We start from the raw sequence: 15816 nt of genomic DNA on the forward strand, positions 1-15816 counted from the left end.
CCATCACTAGTGTGGATAAGAGAAACTCTAAAACAAAATTCAAACTTCAATGTATATTGTTGAGTCATATTACTTAGGAAAAAGAACAGCTCCGAGAAATCATTAAAAGCTCCAAATTACCATAACATTCACGTCCATGATGAGTGCATCTTAATTTCTCACCACCTCTGCACACATTTCAAGAAATCTCTGATCTTGTTTACCAGAGTTGCCAGCAAAAAATAAATAAAAAATATGGGGAGGCGAAAGACTTTGCACAGTAACGATATCTTCTGTGCATTAAATGTCTCATCACTTTTACAATATTATATGTGTAGTTCATGGCTGCACATTGGACCCATTGGACAATTTATTGCACATATTGCACATATATCTATCCTGTAAGGTTTTTCCCTCCTGTTAAACATTCTCTGGCCCTCAAGCATAAAATACAATATCTCATCATTACTATTTTCTTTAACCAGGCGTCTGGTCCAATGTTTCTTCCACTTGTTCTTACTTTTAGCTCCACCCAGTTGGCACAAACTGTGCCAATAACCTAACAGGCCTGTGTAAACCAATCACATCATGGGTATGACCGCAGTGCCCAATGAGAATAGCGCAAACCTATAGCCCCGCCGTCACGCGGTAGGTTGCATCGTACAGAAAGTCACCTCGTCGTGTCAGAGTGGGAGAAGCTACTGACAGTTAGCACCATTAGCAGCGGTCACAGTACCACCGGGAGAAGGTCGACAGCAGGATCCTCTCTGAGCCGTATCTAAATCTCACAAACAGCTTTTAAAGGTCTCTAGCTACTCGCCGAGCTAACAGTTTTGCGAGCTTGCTATTAAGTTTCCGCTCATCTCTCGCATTCATTATCAACACCTTCATCATGGCTGCGCTCAGAGCGTCCTATCACAGGATTTTGGACAGGATCGAGCACATGCTGCCCGCCAAGCTGAGACCTGTGTACAACCACCCGGCAGGTAAGACACAGTTGACCGTAATGAGTTTGTTTGGTATTGGGAGGTGGGTGACCGCAGCCGCCCTGTCCAGCCGTGATATGGGATGAGGATGCACTGACCTTTCTGCACCGCATCGTTCAGGGATCACAGTAGCATCTCTTGCGCCGATGCCCGAGCTGCATGAAATTAATTGTGTTTGCGCTGTCAGTGTAATCTGTAACCTTCCGGGATAACGCGGGCTGAGCCAAGAACCTCGGTCTGTGGAGGAAGCCAAACCCACTTTCATTCAGTTTATCGCGTTCTGGGTGTTTAACTGTGCATTTCAATCAGTCCTTTATCACTAAACTATGTAGTCGCATGCTCGGTTTGATAAGAAAAGTAGTATTGTGCCTCTGGAGAGTGACTATGAATGTAAGCCTGATTGGTTTCATATAGTTAAGGTTGGCTAAACAGAAGTTCATGCTGCTTCCTGGTCGTAACTTGGTTTTGAATAAATTAAGCCCAACTTGCACAAAAACTGATTTTCTTCTTTTGGTGGAAGGTCAAAATCTGTTTGATTGCAGAAGTAAAAAACCCGTTATGCTCTCTGCTACTTTTTTCTGTTCAGGCTTTACTTCTGTTATTTATCTACTTAACTGTGAATCACAGATATGTTCCATTCCATCTGAAATCAGAAATGCTGACTTCCAAGATGGAAGTTTCAGCTGGAATGCCCTCCAGTCAACTTAAAAGGTTGGCCTAATTTATGGTCCACCATTACAACAGTGGACAAAAAAATTAGTAAAACTTGGCTTGTGTACTGTAAGTGTTGTGTGTTTGTGACTTAATACACAGGGAACAGACCAAGCTCTATCTATGAACGTGCACTAGCTAGTGATGAATGAATTGCTCTACCTCGCAGGGTAGAAAAACAGATCCTCGCTTTTCCGGCTTTACAACTGGCAAGTTTTAAACTCAGGAGTGACATCATGCTCTGGCATAAAACTTCCGAGATAAATGGAACAGTGACCATGTCCTCCCAGCAGCTTGTTTGGCACTGCCTCAAAGAATAAGCAGCTGTCTCAACGTAATCCAGATGCAGCCAGCTGTTTCAGCAGCACCTCCTTATTTCAGTGCCGAATCTGCATACTTACTCTTAAAATGTAATGCATGAGTTGCATGCATCAGGGCAGCTAAAGACCCTGTGGATTACTTCTATTTTTGAATGCGGTGTCCTCTTGTTACTGCTGCACATCATCTGAGCTTGGATAAAGTGGGTAATGTTTCTATTTGGTGACACCCCTCCTTCTTTGTGCTCAGGTATCCTGGATATGATCCTTGCTAAATCTGCAAATAAAACTGTTCTAACTTACTTTTTTGTGTGCCTGGTATCAAGCACAGCAGGGACACAAACACAGCTCACTTCAATCAAATCTATGCTCTGCACAGCTGAAATCCAGATTTTGGCACCCACTTGTTTTGTCCCCCGACAAATTTGCCACACACCTAACTTAAAGGCCGTGCTGAGAAAGTTGGAGGCAACAGTTTGTTCTTAAAGGGATTTGTTGGGGACAACATGATCACTGTTGTTTGTTTTTATCATGCTGGCTAACCTCTCAGAACAGACTAGATTTCCAGGAGCGTGGCCGTGCGGCACCTACACTGAGCAGAGTGAAGTAGGAGGTGTAGAATAAACTTGACTACTTTTAGATGCTCGATTATTCTTCTCAAGGGGACCCCCATAATTGGTAGCTCCATATTTCTATTTGACAGTTTTGGTGTTTTTTGTTTTTTGTTGTTTGTTTCTTTGTTTTGTTTTTAACGATTTAAAGATGACGATAAACTCTAAATAAAACCAGACCCAATAACAAATTTGGCCATGTCTATATCATCCTTATCCAGTGAGTTGCAATGCACACTGAACATTTCTGGTATTTGTGCACTCACCTCCCACTTTCCCTCATGAAGGTATATTTTGTCACTATTTATCAGTCAGGGTAGTATAAATACAGAAGAATTGCCTACGAGTATAACACACTATAATTAAGCAGCAATGCCCTTCAGAACACTGTGCTAAAATCTTTAGCTCTCATTTGAAGCACAAACTAAACTGAAGGTGTTTCTCGTAAGTCTTGCTTATGTATTGAGGACACTTGATATTATCTAAAGGGATCTTGGTTAAGGAGTAACTAGTGTCACTGGTGATACTGGTCTTAGATTTGTCTGAGAAAGGGTACTGGAGCTCCGGGGTTGTCAAGGACAACTTTTCTGATCAGGTATGAAGGGGTGGAGACAAAAGCCAACTCCCTCAAAGATGATTGGCAGCCACAAACGCTCTAGTTTCTGTTTTGCCCCGCAGCGCTGCCGGGAATGCTGATTCCAGACCAGCAGCTTTTCTTCACTGTGCTGTGGCTAATTAAGTCTTTGTGAGTCTCCTCCCAGTGGCTCACAGACACCGAGTGTCTGATCTGTGACACTCAGATCCATTGGTGTGGTTTTGATTTGAGCTTTTCACTCTTCCAGAGCTTGGATGTCTTAAGCAGGAAAAACTCAGTGAGCTCAAATACGAGCATTATATTTTGAGTGTTAACAGCCAGTGCTGTGATGTCCTGATCATCTGATGTTTTCTGTTGCTGCTTTCCAGTTCTGATGTAATAACGCCACGATTGCATCAGGGTTGTTGAGGTGGTGTTTGTTTGACAGGAGTTCAAAGGTGTAAAGGTATTGCTATTTTAAAAAAAAAAAAAAAAACAAAAAAAAAAAACTGTGGCAATGTTATCACATGGTCTTTTATTACATTAAGGACTGCAGCTAGTTGTTGCTTTCAGAATCTATTAATGTGCTGATCTCTGAATTGGTTTTGTTTATAAAGTGACATTTAAACTTGATAACTGACCACCCAAAATATATGAAAGTATAGAAACAGAACAGAACATTTTTATTATCAATCCTCTTGACACAAATTATCTTTTTGTGAGCACAGAGAGTAAAAGTCAGCTTCACAGTATTTTCCTGTGGACAAAATGTGTAACGGTGATACTGTTGGTGATGAAAATCTCCAGACACCCCTCAATACAATGTTATCGCAGTACTTCTCTCCAGTTACAAGGTTCTTGTGGTCTCTAACATTTTGCGATATGTTGAGTACTGCAGTAACTCATAGTGAGTTTAACAAATTTTTGTTAAATGCAAATTGTGTCAAAGTTTACCTTTTTCAATATCTGTTTTAGTCAATAAGATAAAGTTGTGATTAAATCTGCCATAAGACAGTCGATCAGCCTGCAACTGAATGGGGTCAAGTTGGCAATTACACGCAGTTTGTTTCTGATAATTCGGCAGTTAACTGCGATAAATCGTCAAACATCCCATATCTCCTGCTGACTGCATAAATAGAAATTCATATTGACCACTGCATTTACGCTCAGCAGCCTTCCTCTTCTATTGAAACATAAACAGAATGCAACTAGCTGGCAGCCAGTTGATGCTAGCAGGAACGTATTCAGAGTGATGGCAACATGTTAGCAGTTTCTGCATTTATAAATTAGACAGCGATTATTTGCAAACATTTGAAAATCAGAGTGGATTGAGCTGACAGCATCCTGCCTGAAAAAAGGCGACCTGTGCAATCGCCTTGCAGTCAGGAGTAGTCGTGAGTGTGCGATGTCCTCAAGCTCTGGCCAACCAGCAACCACTTATGCCAGCATAAGTGTCATATGTTTGCTTATTTAATACAAGTCTGCTCAATTAATAGGAGGGTGGTACACGAGATGATGCAGTATCACTACCAAAATATAACACTTCTGTGCTGTAGCTATTTATTTATGTGTTTTTATTTTCCACCCCTCAACCACCAGTTTCTAAATGAGCTCAAACCTGGGTTGTCATTGTATAATTTTCTATAAGAGAAACAGCCTTCATATCAGGAGCTTTTATTTATCCTCAAATGTATTGTGTATGGTTAATACTGTGGGAAAGCTGGTTACCTCTGGAAAACTAAACGGTGTGATTTTATGTTTTGTTTTTTCTGTAGGTCCGAAAACTGTTTTCTTCTGGGCCCCAGTGTTTAAATGGGTAAGTGCACATTCACCCAGCTCGTAAGCCACAGCATAAAGTGCAGACAGACTTTAAAAATATGATTTATTTAAAACTGCTACCAAGCATGCCTTTATCCGCACCTCATCAGCAGACAGTCAGCAGTTAAGCCTCTTACCCTGTAGCTCGCACATTATCTGACACAAGTAGTTCCCTTGTTAACTCTTGACTCCTTCGGATGAAATTTGTCACACGTGGCAGTTCTGTCAATAAGAAGATTGTGTTATTTGGATGTTTTTTTTGTTTTGTTTTTATGGGTCTATAGTTATTCCAGAATATTTTATTTTTTAAAAACCTGATTATTGGGATTCTCATTTAAAACTGACTGATCATTAATGGAGTAAATACATCAGTCTCTTCTCTACAGGGTCTGGTTGGAGCTGGTTTGGCTGATATGACTCGACCAGCAGACAAACTCAGTACCTCTCAGTCTGCAGTGCTGACGGCCACAGGTGAGACGACACCGAAACTCAAGTCGACTTCATAATGTGTCAGTTTGGAATAAACGCGTACGTACATCCAAATGGGTTTTGTGCGAGACAATGGACAGTTTAATGGAAAAGTTTCCCTGGTAAGTCTTTCTCTGGGGCTTTTGCAGAATATTCCCCTTGGGCAGAGTTCACAGCTGGTCGACACCTTTGAGTCTTTTTCTTAATTTAGGGTTTTCAGTGAGTAAAAGGTTAACTGGAAACTTAATCCTGGTTTAAACTTTGAAAGAGGTAATGCATAGTTTGTAGTTCTTAAGCTCTGCCTTGAGTTGTTGTTGTACATTTCACATCTCGTTACTTGATCTCTGTTCAGTTTTCAGGTTTTTCCATATTCATTTTTTATTTTTTTAACCAATCTGTGTTAAAGGTCGCCTGTTTTGTTCCACTTTTTTTTGCACTATGTCTCTTCAAACAAATCTTATCTGCGACTCTTTGGCCAAAACACAGACTCTGTCCTGAGGAGTGACCCTGGTGTACCATCAGTGTGCGTCACGTTCACTCCTCCTGTTCTGTTTCTCCATCAGGGCTCATCTGGTCCAGATATTCGTTGGTTATCATCCCGAAAAACTGGAACCTGTTTGCTGTCAACTTCTTTGTCGGCAGTGCCGGAGCCTCACAGCTTTACAGGATCTGGAGGTGTGTGAATGCACAGTAAATGATGTTTCTGCCAGTGGGTTACATGAGCTCATAATCACTGTTAGAAGCATTTTAAAGATTAGTTATAATAAGGAATGCAAGATAATTGCACAGTAGCCTTATGTAGAGTGCTTATTTCTTAATCATTACTGATATGAAATCATGCAGGCATGTTAATGTTTGACCCTAGAGTGCTGTAGCTATAGTGAATGTATAATGTAGTGTAGTCTTCATGTGTGCTTTGCTTTCTAGTGTCAGCTGAACTCTATCAGAGGAGAGTTCAATTACAAGTCAATATTTGTTAAGACCACCTTTATTCTTCAACACACACTGAACTCTCTTTGACAGCTTTCTTCTCATTTATCTAAGTAGTCTTCAGGAATAGTTCCCCAGGCTTTGTGAAGGATATTCAAATCTCTTCTTTGGACTGGGGAGGCCAGTCTGTACTTTTCTGCACTGTTATTAAATTTTGGCAAGATCTCCAACACCACTTGCTGAGACAGCAAAAACCTGTCTCAACAATGTTGAAAGACCTTCACAAAGTCTGGAGAACTATTGCTCAACAGGACTTAAAAAAAAAATTACAGGAAAGTTTAGCTCATCGGAAACAAGTTTTTAAAAATGACTTGATTTGAGACTTTTGCACAGTAGTGTATCAGTCAAGTGATTCTTGGAATTCAGTTTTGCTACACAAACTAGTCCCTTCGCTGAGATGAGTTGCTGCTAAGTATTCATACCACTAGATTTTTAGTGTTTTAGTGAACATAGCTTCCCGGCACATCCACAATATCCCAGTTCAAGCCCAAGAGGAGACACGAAAGCCAGTCGGGGGGGGGATCACAAGCTATTGCACTCTTAGTGATGGTCCCATACCTGGACAAATGGGAGGGTTGTGTGAGGAAGGCATCCGCCGTTGAATCGGTGGATCCTTCCTCTGTGGTACTCCCTTGGGAAATAAGGGAGCAGCTGAAAGTATCTTTATTTGTATTCTAGAACTCTACCAAAGTAGCTTTGCACGATTTCTATATTTTATTTATTATTATTTCACGTTCAGCTAGTACTTGATGCAGCACATCAGTTCATGGTCTCTCTGAAAGTTTGAGTTCCTGTCTCTTTAAGCCCCACTTTCATCTGATTGGTCAGTTTCTTCAGCAGACATCTGAGCTCACTGGGATTATTTTATGGTCCTTATCTGAAGCTTTGGCCATAGTTAACATGGAACACTATTTTTAGTTAAGAGGCAATTTAAACAATGTTTTTGTTTTGTTTTGTTTGTTTGTTTGTTTTTAATCATCTAACAGGTACGAGCAGGATAAGAAGGCGGAGGCCAAACAGGCTGCGGAGTCCTGAGTGTATCGACGCTCCATTGCAGCGGACTAAAAGGGAGACTTCTTATCATCTCGACATCACACCATGCTGTCTCCATAACATCCATGCCATAATAACCATTGTTCTACCACATTAAGCCTGTTGTCCCTGTTGGAAATATGCACTTTTCTTTAAGTTTCACATTTCCTCAGGGTGTGCTGAGGGAGGGAAGGAAAACAAAGCTTTTTTTTTTTTCTTTTTAAACTGTAGTCAACACACGCTCAAGAATGGTCATCAACGCACAAATACTTCTTGTTCAACACATTCTGTGATTGTACAGTGTTTAATTTAAGTTCATGCTTTATATCTTGCACACTTGCTGGGAGGTCTTTGCCTTTTCCATCATCGATTTTTCAGGTGTAGCAATCAGTACCTCAGGCAGACAATTCCCAAAAAAACGAAACATGTAACTCTTAGAGTTGTGTTGAACATGGTTTAAGGAATGTGTCCAGATGAAATTAAGGATGTCATTGCACTTAACCTTTTGATTTATTTATAATTTGATCATCATGTCCCGCTTGAGATCATTAAATTGTCATTGATTACCGTGTAACGATTTCTTCCATTTAATGACTTTAAATCTGTGTGAACTCAAATGTTGATTTATGAATTACTTGATTAAAAATTTGCAGTCAAAACTGTATAGGAAGATACTGTTATTTTCTAATTGTGTTTCAGGAATACTTACCTAATGCAACATATTTAACCTCTGAAGCCTTGTCTTGATTGGTAGCACGTACTGACACACTAACAGCGCTCTATTATCAAAATTGTTGTTCTGATGAAGGTGTTTTATAGTTTTTGTGTAACAATAATTATTTGAGGTCTTCCCATTGTATAAATTAACCCCTGACTAATTTAGCAATAATTAGTGCTAACAATTAATTAGAAGACTGAACAAATGGCACTTTTGAGGATTGATCGTTATGGCTCTGTGATGACTGTCTAATGCTAATAAATATGGTTTGATGCCTACAGCTGATTTAAATTTTTAGCATTGACTAAGAATAATAAGAGATCAACATTTTTCCGCACTAACATCGCTTCACTTATTACAGTGCTCCTCTAAGAACAGCTGGAATGATGGGATCCACCATTTGTGGAGGAATGTATATTTCAGGGGCCACTGTATTAGGTATACATGTTCAACTGCTCATCTAATCAGCCAATCACATGGCTAATTCTCAGTCCATTTTGGCATGTAAACATGGCTGACCTCACAAAGTTCAAACTGAGCATCACAATTTGGAAGAAAGGTGATTTAAGTGACTGTGAAGGAGGCGTGGTTTGAGTGCTAATCTACTGGCAATTTTCCTCAACCACCTCCAAGTTTTCGAAAGAAAATAGACAGTGAGCAGCAGTTCCCTGGGTGAAAATGCCTTTTTGATGTCAAAGGCGAATGGCCAGACTGCTTCCAGCTGAAAGGAAGGCAACAATAATTCAAATGAAACTCAAACAGCATGACTAAAATTGGATGATAGACGACTGGAAACCTTTTTCTTAGCCTGCTGTGTCTTGATTTCTGCTGCAACATCCAGATAGTAGGGTCAATTTTGCTTAAACGACCTGAAAGCATGCATCCACCATGCCTTATATCCACACTTCTGGCTTTTGGTGGTGTGATGGACCCCTCAGTACCAAGTGATCACTCTTTATAGCACCTGAGTAGTGTTGCTGACCATGTCTGTCCCTATATGACCACAGTGTGTCCACCTGGCTGCCTCCAGCAGGATAACTCTCGATGTCAGAAAGCTCAATCGTATCACAGTCACTAGACCTCAATCCAACACAAGAGTTGCATCATGGACGAATCTGCAGCAACTGTTTGACACTATCATATCAGCATGGACCAAAATGTCAGAGGAATGCTTCCAGCTCCAGTTCTGGAGACAAAATGAGATCCAACTATTTCTGTGTACCTAATAAACTGTTTTCCGTTACTCAGGCAACTCACTTTCAAGGCAAAAGATCACCCAGCATGAACATTTCCTTTTTCCACGTCTATAACAGTAAAAAAATGTTTTGCTTATGTGAAAGTTCAGCTTTAAAGTACCACTTAAACCTAGTAAGCACTGAGGATCTTTGTTTCACATGATTAACATTTATTGAATAATAATTAAACTAATCAAAATAACCATAGCTTAATTATTACAAAAGCAGCAGCCATAAAAACTTGCAAATGTCCTTCAAACACTTGATCAGTCACTGAATCATTTCTGAGTCACCAGGAAGAGCTTTGCTCCATTTGTTTCTCTGACTGCATAAAGGTGTGAGCTGGGGTCATCAGTATAAACACCTTTAATTCCATAAGATGAGCTCAGGTTGAGAGGTGATAAAGATGAAACAAAAACTCCCCCTTCTGTTTACACTGTGAACTACAACTCTGTAACAGCTTCGGAGCCGTGTGATGAAAGATTGAAGAAAAAAAAAAACGTTTAGCTCTGTTTAAAGGCAAAGTTCTGTGTGGACAGCATTCAGTGATCTGAAAGAGATCACACACCCTGCACCACCTGAGCCACTTTAGATCCCGCTCACCGGTGTTATTAGGCGTTTACAAAGGTCAGAGTAGGATGGCTATGAGGTCATTTAACTTTTTTGCCATTCAAAACAGGCTCAACAAATCTAATGAGTGAGGCAAGCCAAGTGCTAATCTTACTTAACATGTCTTTTCAGTTCATATCAGGTTATTTGTGGTAAATAATCTGAACATAATCTTATGTCTGTGTAGGTTATCAGTCATCCAGATCACAGTAGTCTCAGGAGCTTGGAAAGAAAGCAACTGGACTTTAAAGTTTAGTGAAGATGTTTTTGGGATTAAAGCAGCCTCATGGATGGAGGTGAAATTTTTTCACAAAACAAAGTCCTTTCCTTCAAAGCTCCTGAGACTACCTGAACAGACTGTTTGAAATGAAGCAGGAACAGTCCTGACAATAGCTCTGTTCCAATTATGCACCACTAAACCTAATGAGATCATTACTGCTATTTGTATTTACACCCATGTCTTTCCTGTTACAGGTTAACCTGGCTGCTGGGGTAAAATCTTTAGCACCATCCTGACACCACAAGCTACTTTCAGCTGTCCAGTTATTTCCCAGGAGTCACCCAGTTAATGGTAAATGGCCTGTATTTATATAGCGCTTTACTAGTCCCTAAGGACCCCAAAGCGCTTTACACATCCAGTCATCCACCCATTCACACACTGGTGATGGCAAGCTACATTGTAGCCACAGCCACCCTGGGGCGCACTGACAGAGGCGAGGCTGCCGGACACTGGCGCCACCGGGCCCTCTGACCACCACCAGTAGGCAACGGGTGAAGTGTCTTGCCCAAGGACACAACGACCGAGACTGTCCAAGCCAGGGCTCGAACCGGCAACCTTCCGATTACAAGGCGACCTCCCAACTCTTGAGCCACGATCGCCCCATGCTGAATGTCCTTCCTGCCACAACACCAAAAGAGTTTGTCCACCACACTATGATGGTCCCGTCATGTTGAAACAAAATATTCAAATACTGTAATTCATGGAACTTGGAAATGAGGCTCATTGTCACAAAAATAAATTTAAATACATAAACGTTGGGCTGCCTGGGCTTCAGTAAAGTTGTCAAATAAATACGAAAATCAGAGCATAAATGTTGGTCAACCAAAATTTTTATTCACAACCATAAACAGCGAGTCAGGTTTAGCGTTTTCCACCGACGCGAGGTGCGCTGACCTTCATGGGCTTGGCGATCTTGGGTTTCTGTGCAGCCTTAGCAGCGGCCTATGGGAGAAGAAAATCAACTAAGTTCTTGCACAAAGAAAAACTTTGAATTAAGTTGCTGAATAATCGAGTGAAGCCTGAAGAGCATGCAGTGGGGAAACTAAAAACTTGTTTTGACATCTTATTGAATAACTTCAACACAGAGCACTGGCTCTTACCTTTGCAGGTGCTGCAGCGGGCTTCTTTGCAGCCTGCTTTGCCTTCTTGGCCTCCTTGGCAGCTCTGAGAGAACAAAGAGAACCAAATTTAGTCCAAACCAATCAAAGTGACCAAAAAAAATTCAAAACAACAATTTGTTTATATAATTTTTTAATGTACCGTAATTGTCGGGCTATAAGCCGCTACTTTTTGCACAAGCTTTGAACCCTGCGGCTTTTCTATAGATTGTCCAAGATTTTTGTGATATCGTAAGACGATTTGTTTTGTTTGTTCCGCTGTTGTACGGCACTACGTTGCCTGGCGGAAGGATCGGGGTTCAAGAGTGGTATGTTGGTCACATGTCCATCCGCCAGGCAACATAGTGCCGTACAAGTAGCGCGAAAAACAAACTTCAAAGTAGCGCTACGCGTTCAGCTGGAGTCGTGGATGACGAGCGGCGATAAACTTGCGAAAAGCAAGTTGTGCTCAACTCCACCGGTGGATCCTGACAGCGTGGAAAAGTGCACAAACATCCACGATCACCAACGGATTTCGAAGGGCTGGACTGCTGCATGATGAAGAGGAGGACACCGCCACGGCCCTTCAGAGGGTGTTCGACTCCGACACTGACAATGAGGATTTCTTTGGTTTTGAAAGTGAAGGAAGTGAACGAAGGAAAAGAAGCTGAGAGTGGATGACGAAGCCATCCTGAGCCTGTTCGTTTCCGACACTGGAGAAGAGGACTTTGGTGGTTTTAGTGCGCAGGAAGATGGTGGTGAATCACTGACTTTTCTTCTTGTTAAAGCCGTGTCACTGCACCTGAGCCTAAAAGGTAGTCCGAATCTATTTTTCTGGGTTACTGTTATGTACTACATTTGTTACTCATTTATGAAGCACAGCACATGTGCAAATATGTACCCATAACTTGTTTTTCAAAATATTAATAAAAGGGGTGTGTCTCCAAACAGCCATCTCTTTCCTGACAATTCGCTTTGTGCATATTCTCTTACATATGATAAGTCAACATTGAAACACCTGCGGCTTTTGGTCAGGTGCGGCTAATGTATGTACAAAACAGGATTTTCCCCTGATTTTAGCTTGTGCGACTAATATTCAGGTGCGCTTTGTAGTCCGGGAAATACGGTATGTATTTGAATACTTTATTTTTAACTTGAGCATTGGTTGCTCCTCATGACCTCAGCCCTTTTTGCGACACTCACTGTGAGAAACATGCTTTATAATCGTATTTTATTATGACTGGAATAACAAAGTGAACTTGAAGTGCTATTAAAGTGTTCACTGTAGTAATTATTTACAGTGACTGATTACACTGACAGGCTGATCAGAAGCTGTTTTTACTGAATATTTCCAATCAATGATTAAGTGTTGCAACTCTAAAGGCTTCCTCATTTTCTTGGACTAGAATACCAACAACTTTAAAAAACAATCTAAAGACGGTGGCAGCATCAGTATTTTCTTGTTTTTAATAACATTAAGCTTAAATACAGCATGTTTGTGATCAGTTCAGGTTCATAGGTGCAGCTGTTCTCTCATGCAGGAGTTCATATTGGGGGTTTTCTGACTGTTCGGTGAGTGTTTAAAGGACCAGAAGCATTCAGAGACTTTTGCTAATATCACTCAGTAATGTTAGATGTGTTCTTTGATGATAAAACTAATCCTGAAGTAATGAATATCAGGAATTTAAGTGTCTAGTGTAGCAGCAGAGTGGACTCAGTCTGCAGAATAGAATTAAATCAGGAAGTGCTGCAACACCCTGTAATTCACTTTATTTTAATTATGCTGAAGCAAGCCCCAGATTAATGTTCACTCAGATTATATTTGACTGCTGTGTTTGTGTATCAGCTAAGCCTGCAGGGGGAAACAAAGAAAATCATTTGTTTCTTGCTGTGTTACTATGAAAAGTCCCTGCAGTCAGCGTTTCAATGCCCTCATAAAGGCACTCTCCTGTTTTATTAAATTCTATTTTTTTTTTAATGAAAACTAACACAATTAAATCTCATTCTTAAAAATATGAAACCAATAAAATGCCCAATGCAACCTCTGGGCAAGTCGGCCAATATCGTCTACACTGGATTCTAATCCAACCCTTCTTTATTCCGAATAATACTCTGACACAATTTTATCACCTTCAAGATCACAAGACTAAAAAAAAAAAAAGACAAAAAAAGACAAAAAAAAAAAAAAAAAGAGGTACACAGGGTACTTTGTCCTCTTACCTGATGGCCTGCTCCCTCTGGGCCTTGCGGACCTCGGGCTTCTGGTTCCTCTTGGCCATGATCTCAGCCAGGGAGGCGCCAGTGATGGCCCTCGTGAATTTCACTGCACGGCGGGTACGCTTCTTTGCCACCTCTTCCTGTTAAAAAAAAAAAAAATACAATACATTGGTTTACTTAAAAAAATAATGGTTTTTCATGTTCACATGAAGAATAGAAGACAAACCTGTTAATCACAAAGAAATGAGTGGCTAATCTATCTGAAAGGAAATGTGTCTACATATTTACTCTAGTCTACACCGCCAAAGGGGTGGTTGCAGTCATAAATGAACAGTTATTAACCAATTTTCTCAAACTGCCATCTAAGGCATGGCAAAATCAGTATTAAAGCATGTGTCTAGCCATCCAACAAGTCAGTTTTGCGTGTTTTCTGATGCATCACCATCCATAGGAACCGTAACAGTCAACAGCTGTAACCATGAAAATCTAAAAACCTGAGATAAATTGAGTAAAATACGTTGTCATGCTACAGCAATGGTGAGTAACAGAAGTTTTAATAACTCAGCATATTGTAAACAAAACACATTTCTTATGTTTGCCTTTAAATTTCACAAAGCCAACACCAAATCCTTGAACTACTTTAACAGGACTACACACAATCCATCCACAGGTAGCAACTGTCAGCATGTTGGAGAGTTTGGAGGCTGACCGATGAGAATATGTCTGCAAAGACGTCAAAGGCCAGTACTATGATCTCCAGATATTCTGTGGCTGCAGGTGTGGAGTGAGCGCTGCTGCTCAGTCTGCAAAACACAGTTGAGCAACAACACGTAACACGGACCAACACCGTGCACACCATCCACCCGCAGCCAGTCTGATGTATAAATTGGAGCTTGAGTAAATGTGACGATCTACTTTTATATCTAATAGCTAAGATTAGTTTATCTGTTTCACAAATGACCAGTATCAACACAGCAATTAACTGCTGGACCCACAAAGTCTGTCTGCCATGGAAAAATAGCTACATTTTCACTTCAGTCTCCTTGTAAACAAATATAAATGATGAACTCATATACAGGATTGTACTTACAGACTGGCCCTTCTTGTGCTTGCGTCTGTACAGCACAGTCCAGTTGATCTGTCTGGGGTTCCTCTTGGCCAGGAAGGCAGACTCGCACTTGGCATTCAAAAACTGGAACACCTAACAAAGACAAAAATAAATAATTAAATAACCGAATGTTACTCATGTCTGCCTTTAATTACGACAATTACACCCTGTACTATCCACCTGAGCTACAAACTGACTTTGGATGCTGACAGCAGTCTGTCATATGTGACAAAACTGAATCTAAAGCACACCTTGCATTGTGGAACTGTTCACAAGTATCATAAACTTGATACATAACGAAATTTAACTGCATTAATTATAAGTAGTAGGCAACAGCTCAGGACAGAGCCACATTTTGAGTGAAGCTACATACTTATGCATCTTGTTTTCTCCTAGATGTACTTACACAAATAAATGACACTTTATCTAAAACCCCTGTAGGCTCTTTTCAGAACAAGTCACAGTCAACAGAGCCTATAGGTCTCTATGACTGTTATCTATCATAATACTATCGCAGTCAAATACACCCGTGTGGCTGAACCTAAAAATGCTATCGTTTAGCTGCTAACATTAGCGGGTTATACAGGACTCAATTGGGCCCGTTGTGAGTGTGTCTTTCAATAGACAAATTTTAAATCACATTCACAGGGGATATTTAATGCTGAGCCGGTAAAGTGATCTTCATAAAATAGTTTTGGGACAGAGCGAGAAGAAACCGGTGTCGGACTTTGCCAGCTAGTTACCTTCCCGTCTATCCTGGCGTATCGGCGGCCATGGCCGGGGTATATTTTATACCCGCTGAAACTGCACAACTCGACCCTGAAAACGACAAATACAGATCATCAGCGAAAGAGAACCGTACATAGTTTCTTTCAATGTACTTATCATCCTTAAAGTATTTATTTAAATACTGAGATGGCATTTGATAGCATTGCATACACTCACTTCATGATGGCTACGAGAGGGCACAAAACCGGAAAGAAAGATGACGGATGCGGAAACGGAATTTACTGACTACGAGATTGATATTTGTGAACAAATTTAAAAATTCTGACCGTTAATGTTT

The 15816-nt window shown here is 40.6% G+C and overlaps 2 protein-coding genes across 2 annotated transcripts; one reads left to right on the forward strand and one right to left on the reverse strand.

Moving 5' to 3' along the window:
- Nucleotides 1-625: 625 nt before the first annotated feature.
- Nucleotides 626-8482, forward strand: mpc2b (mitochondrial pyruvate carrier 2b). The gene is made up of 5 exons (XM_082507605.1): nucleotides 626-965; nucleotides 4954-4994; nucleotides 5383-5467; nucleotides 6028-6139; nucleotides 7441-8482. Exons 1-5 carry the CDS (start codon nucleotides 872-874, stop codon nucleotides 7487-7489), a joined length of 381 nt encoding a protein of 126 aa, XP_082363731.1. The 5' UTR covers nucleotides 626-871; the 3' UTR covers nucleotides 7490-8482.
- Nucleotides 8483-11140: 2658 nt separating this feature from the next.
- On the reverse strand, nucleotides 11141-15775 carry rpl24 (ribosomal protein L24). Its single transcript, XM_082507604.1, has 6 exons — nucleotides 15696-15775; nucleotides 15494-15569; nucleotides 14733-14843; nucleotides 13646-13782; nucleotides 11429-11492; nucleotides 11141-11270 (listed from the first exon to the last, which is right to left on the reverse strand). The coding sequence occupies exons 1-6, from the start codon at nucleotides 15698-15700 to the stop codon at nucleotides 11190-11192; spliced, it is 474 nt and encodes a 157-aa protein (XP_082363730.1). The 5' UTR covers nucleotides 15701-15775; the 3' UTR covers nucleotides 11141-11189.
- Nucleotides 15776-15816: the final 41 nt, after the last annotated feature.

The sequence above is a fragment of the Aulonocara stuartgranti genome (genome assembly GCF_965226115.1).
Source record: "Aulonocara stuartgranti genome assembly, chromosome: 16".
Taxonomy (NCBI): domain Eukaryota; kingdom Metazoa; phylum Chordata; class Actinopteri; order Cichliformes; family Cichlidae; genus Aulonocara; species Aulonocara stuartgranti.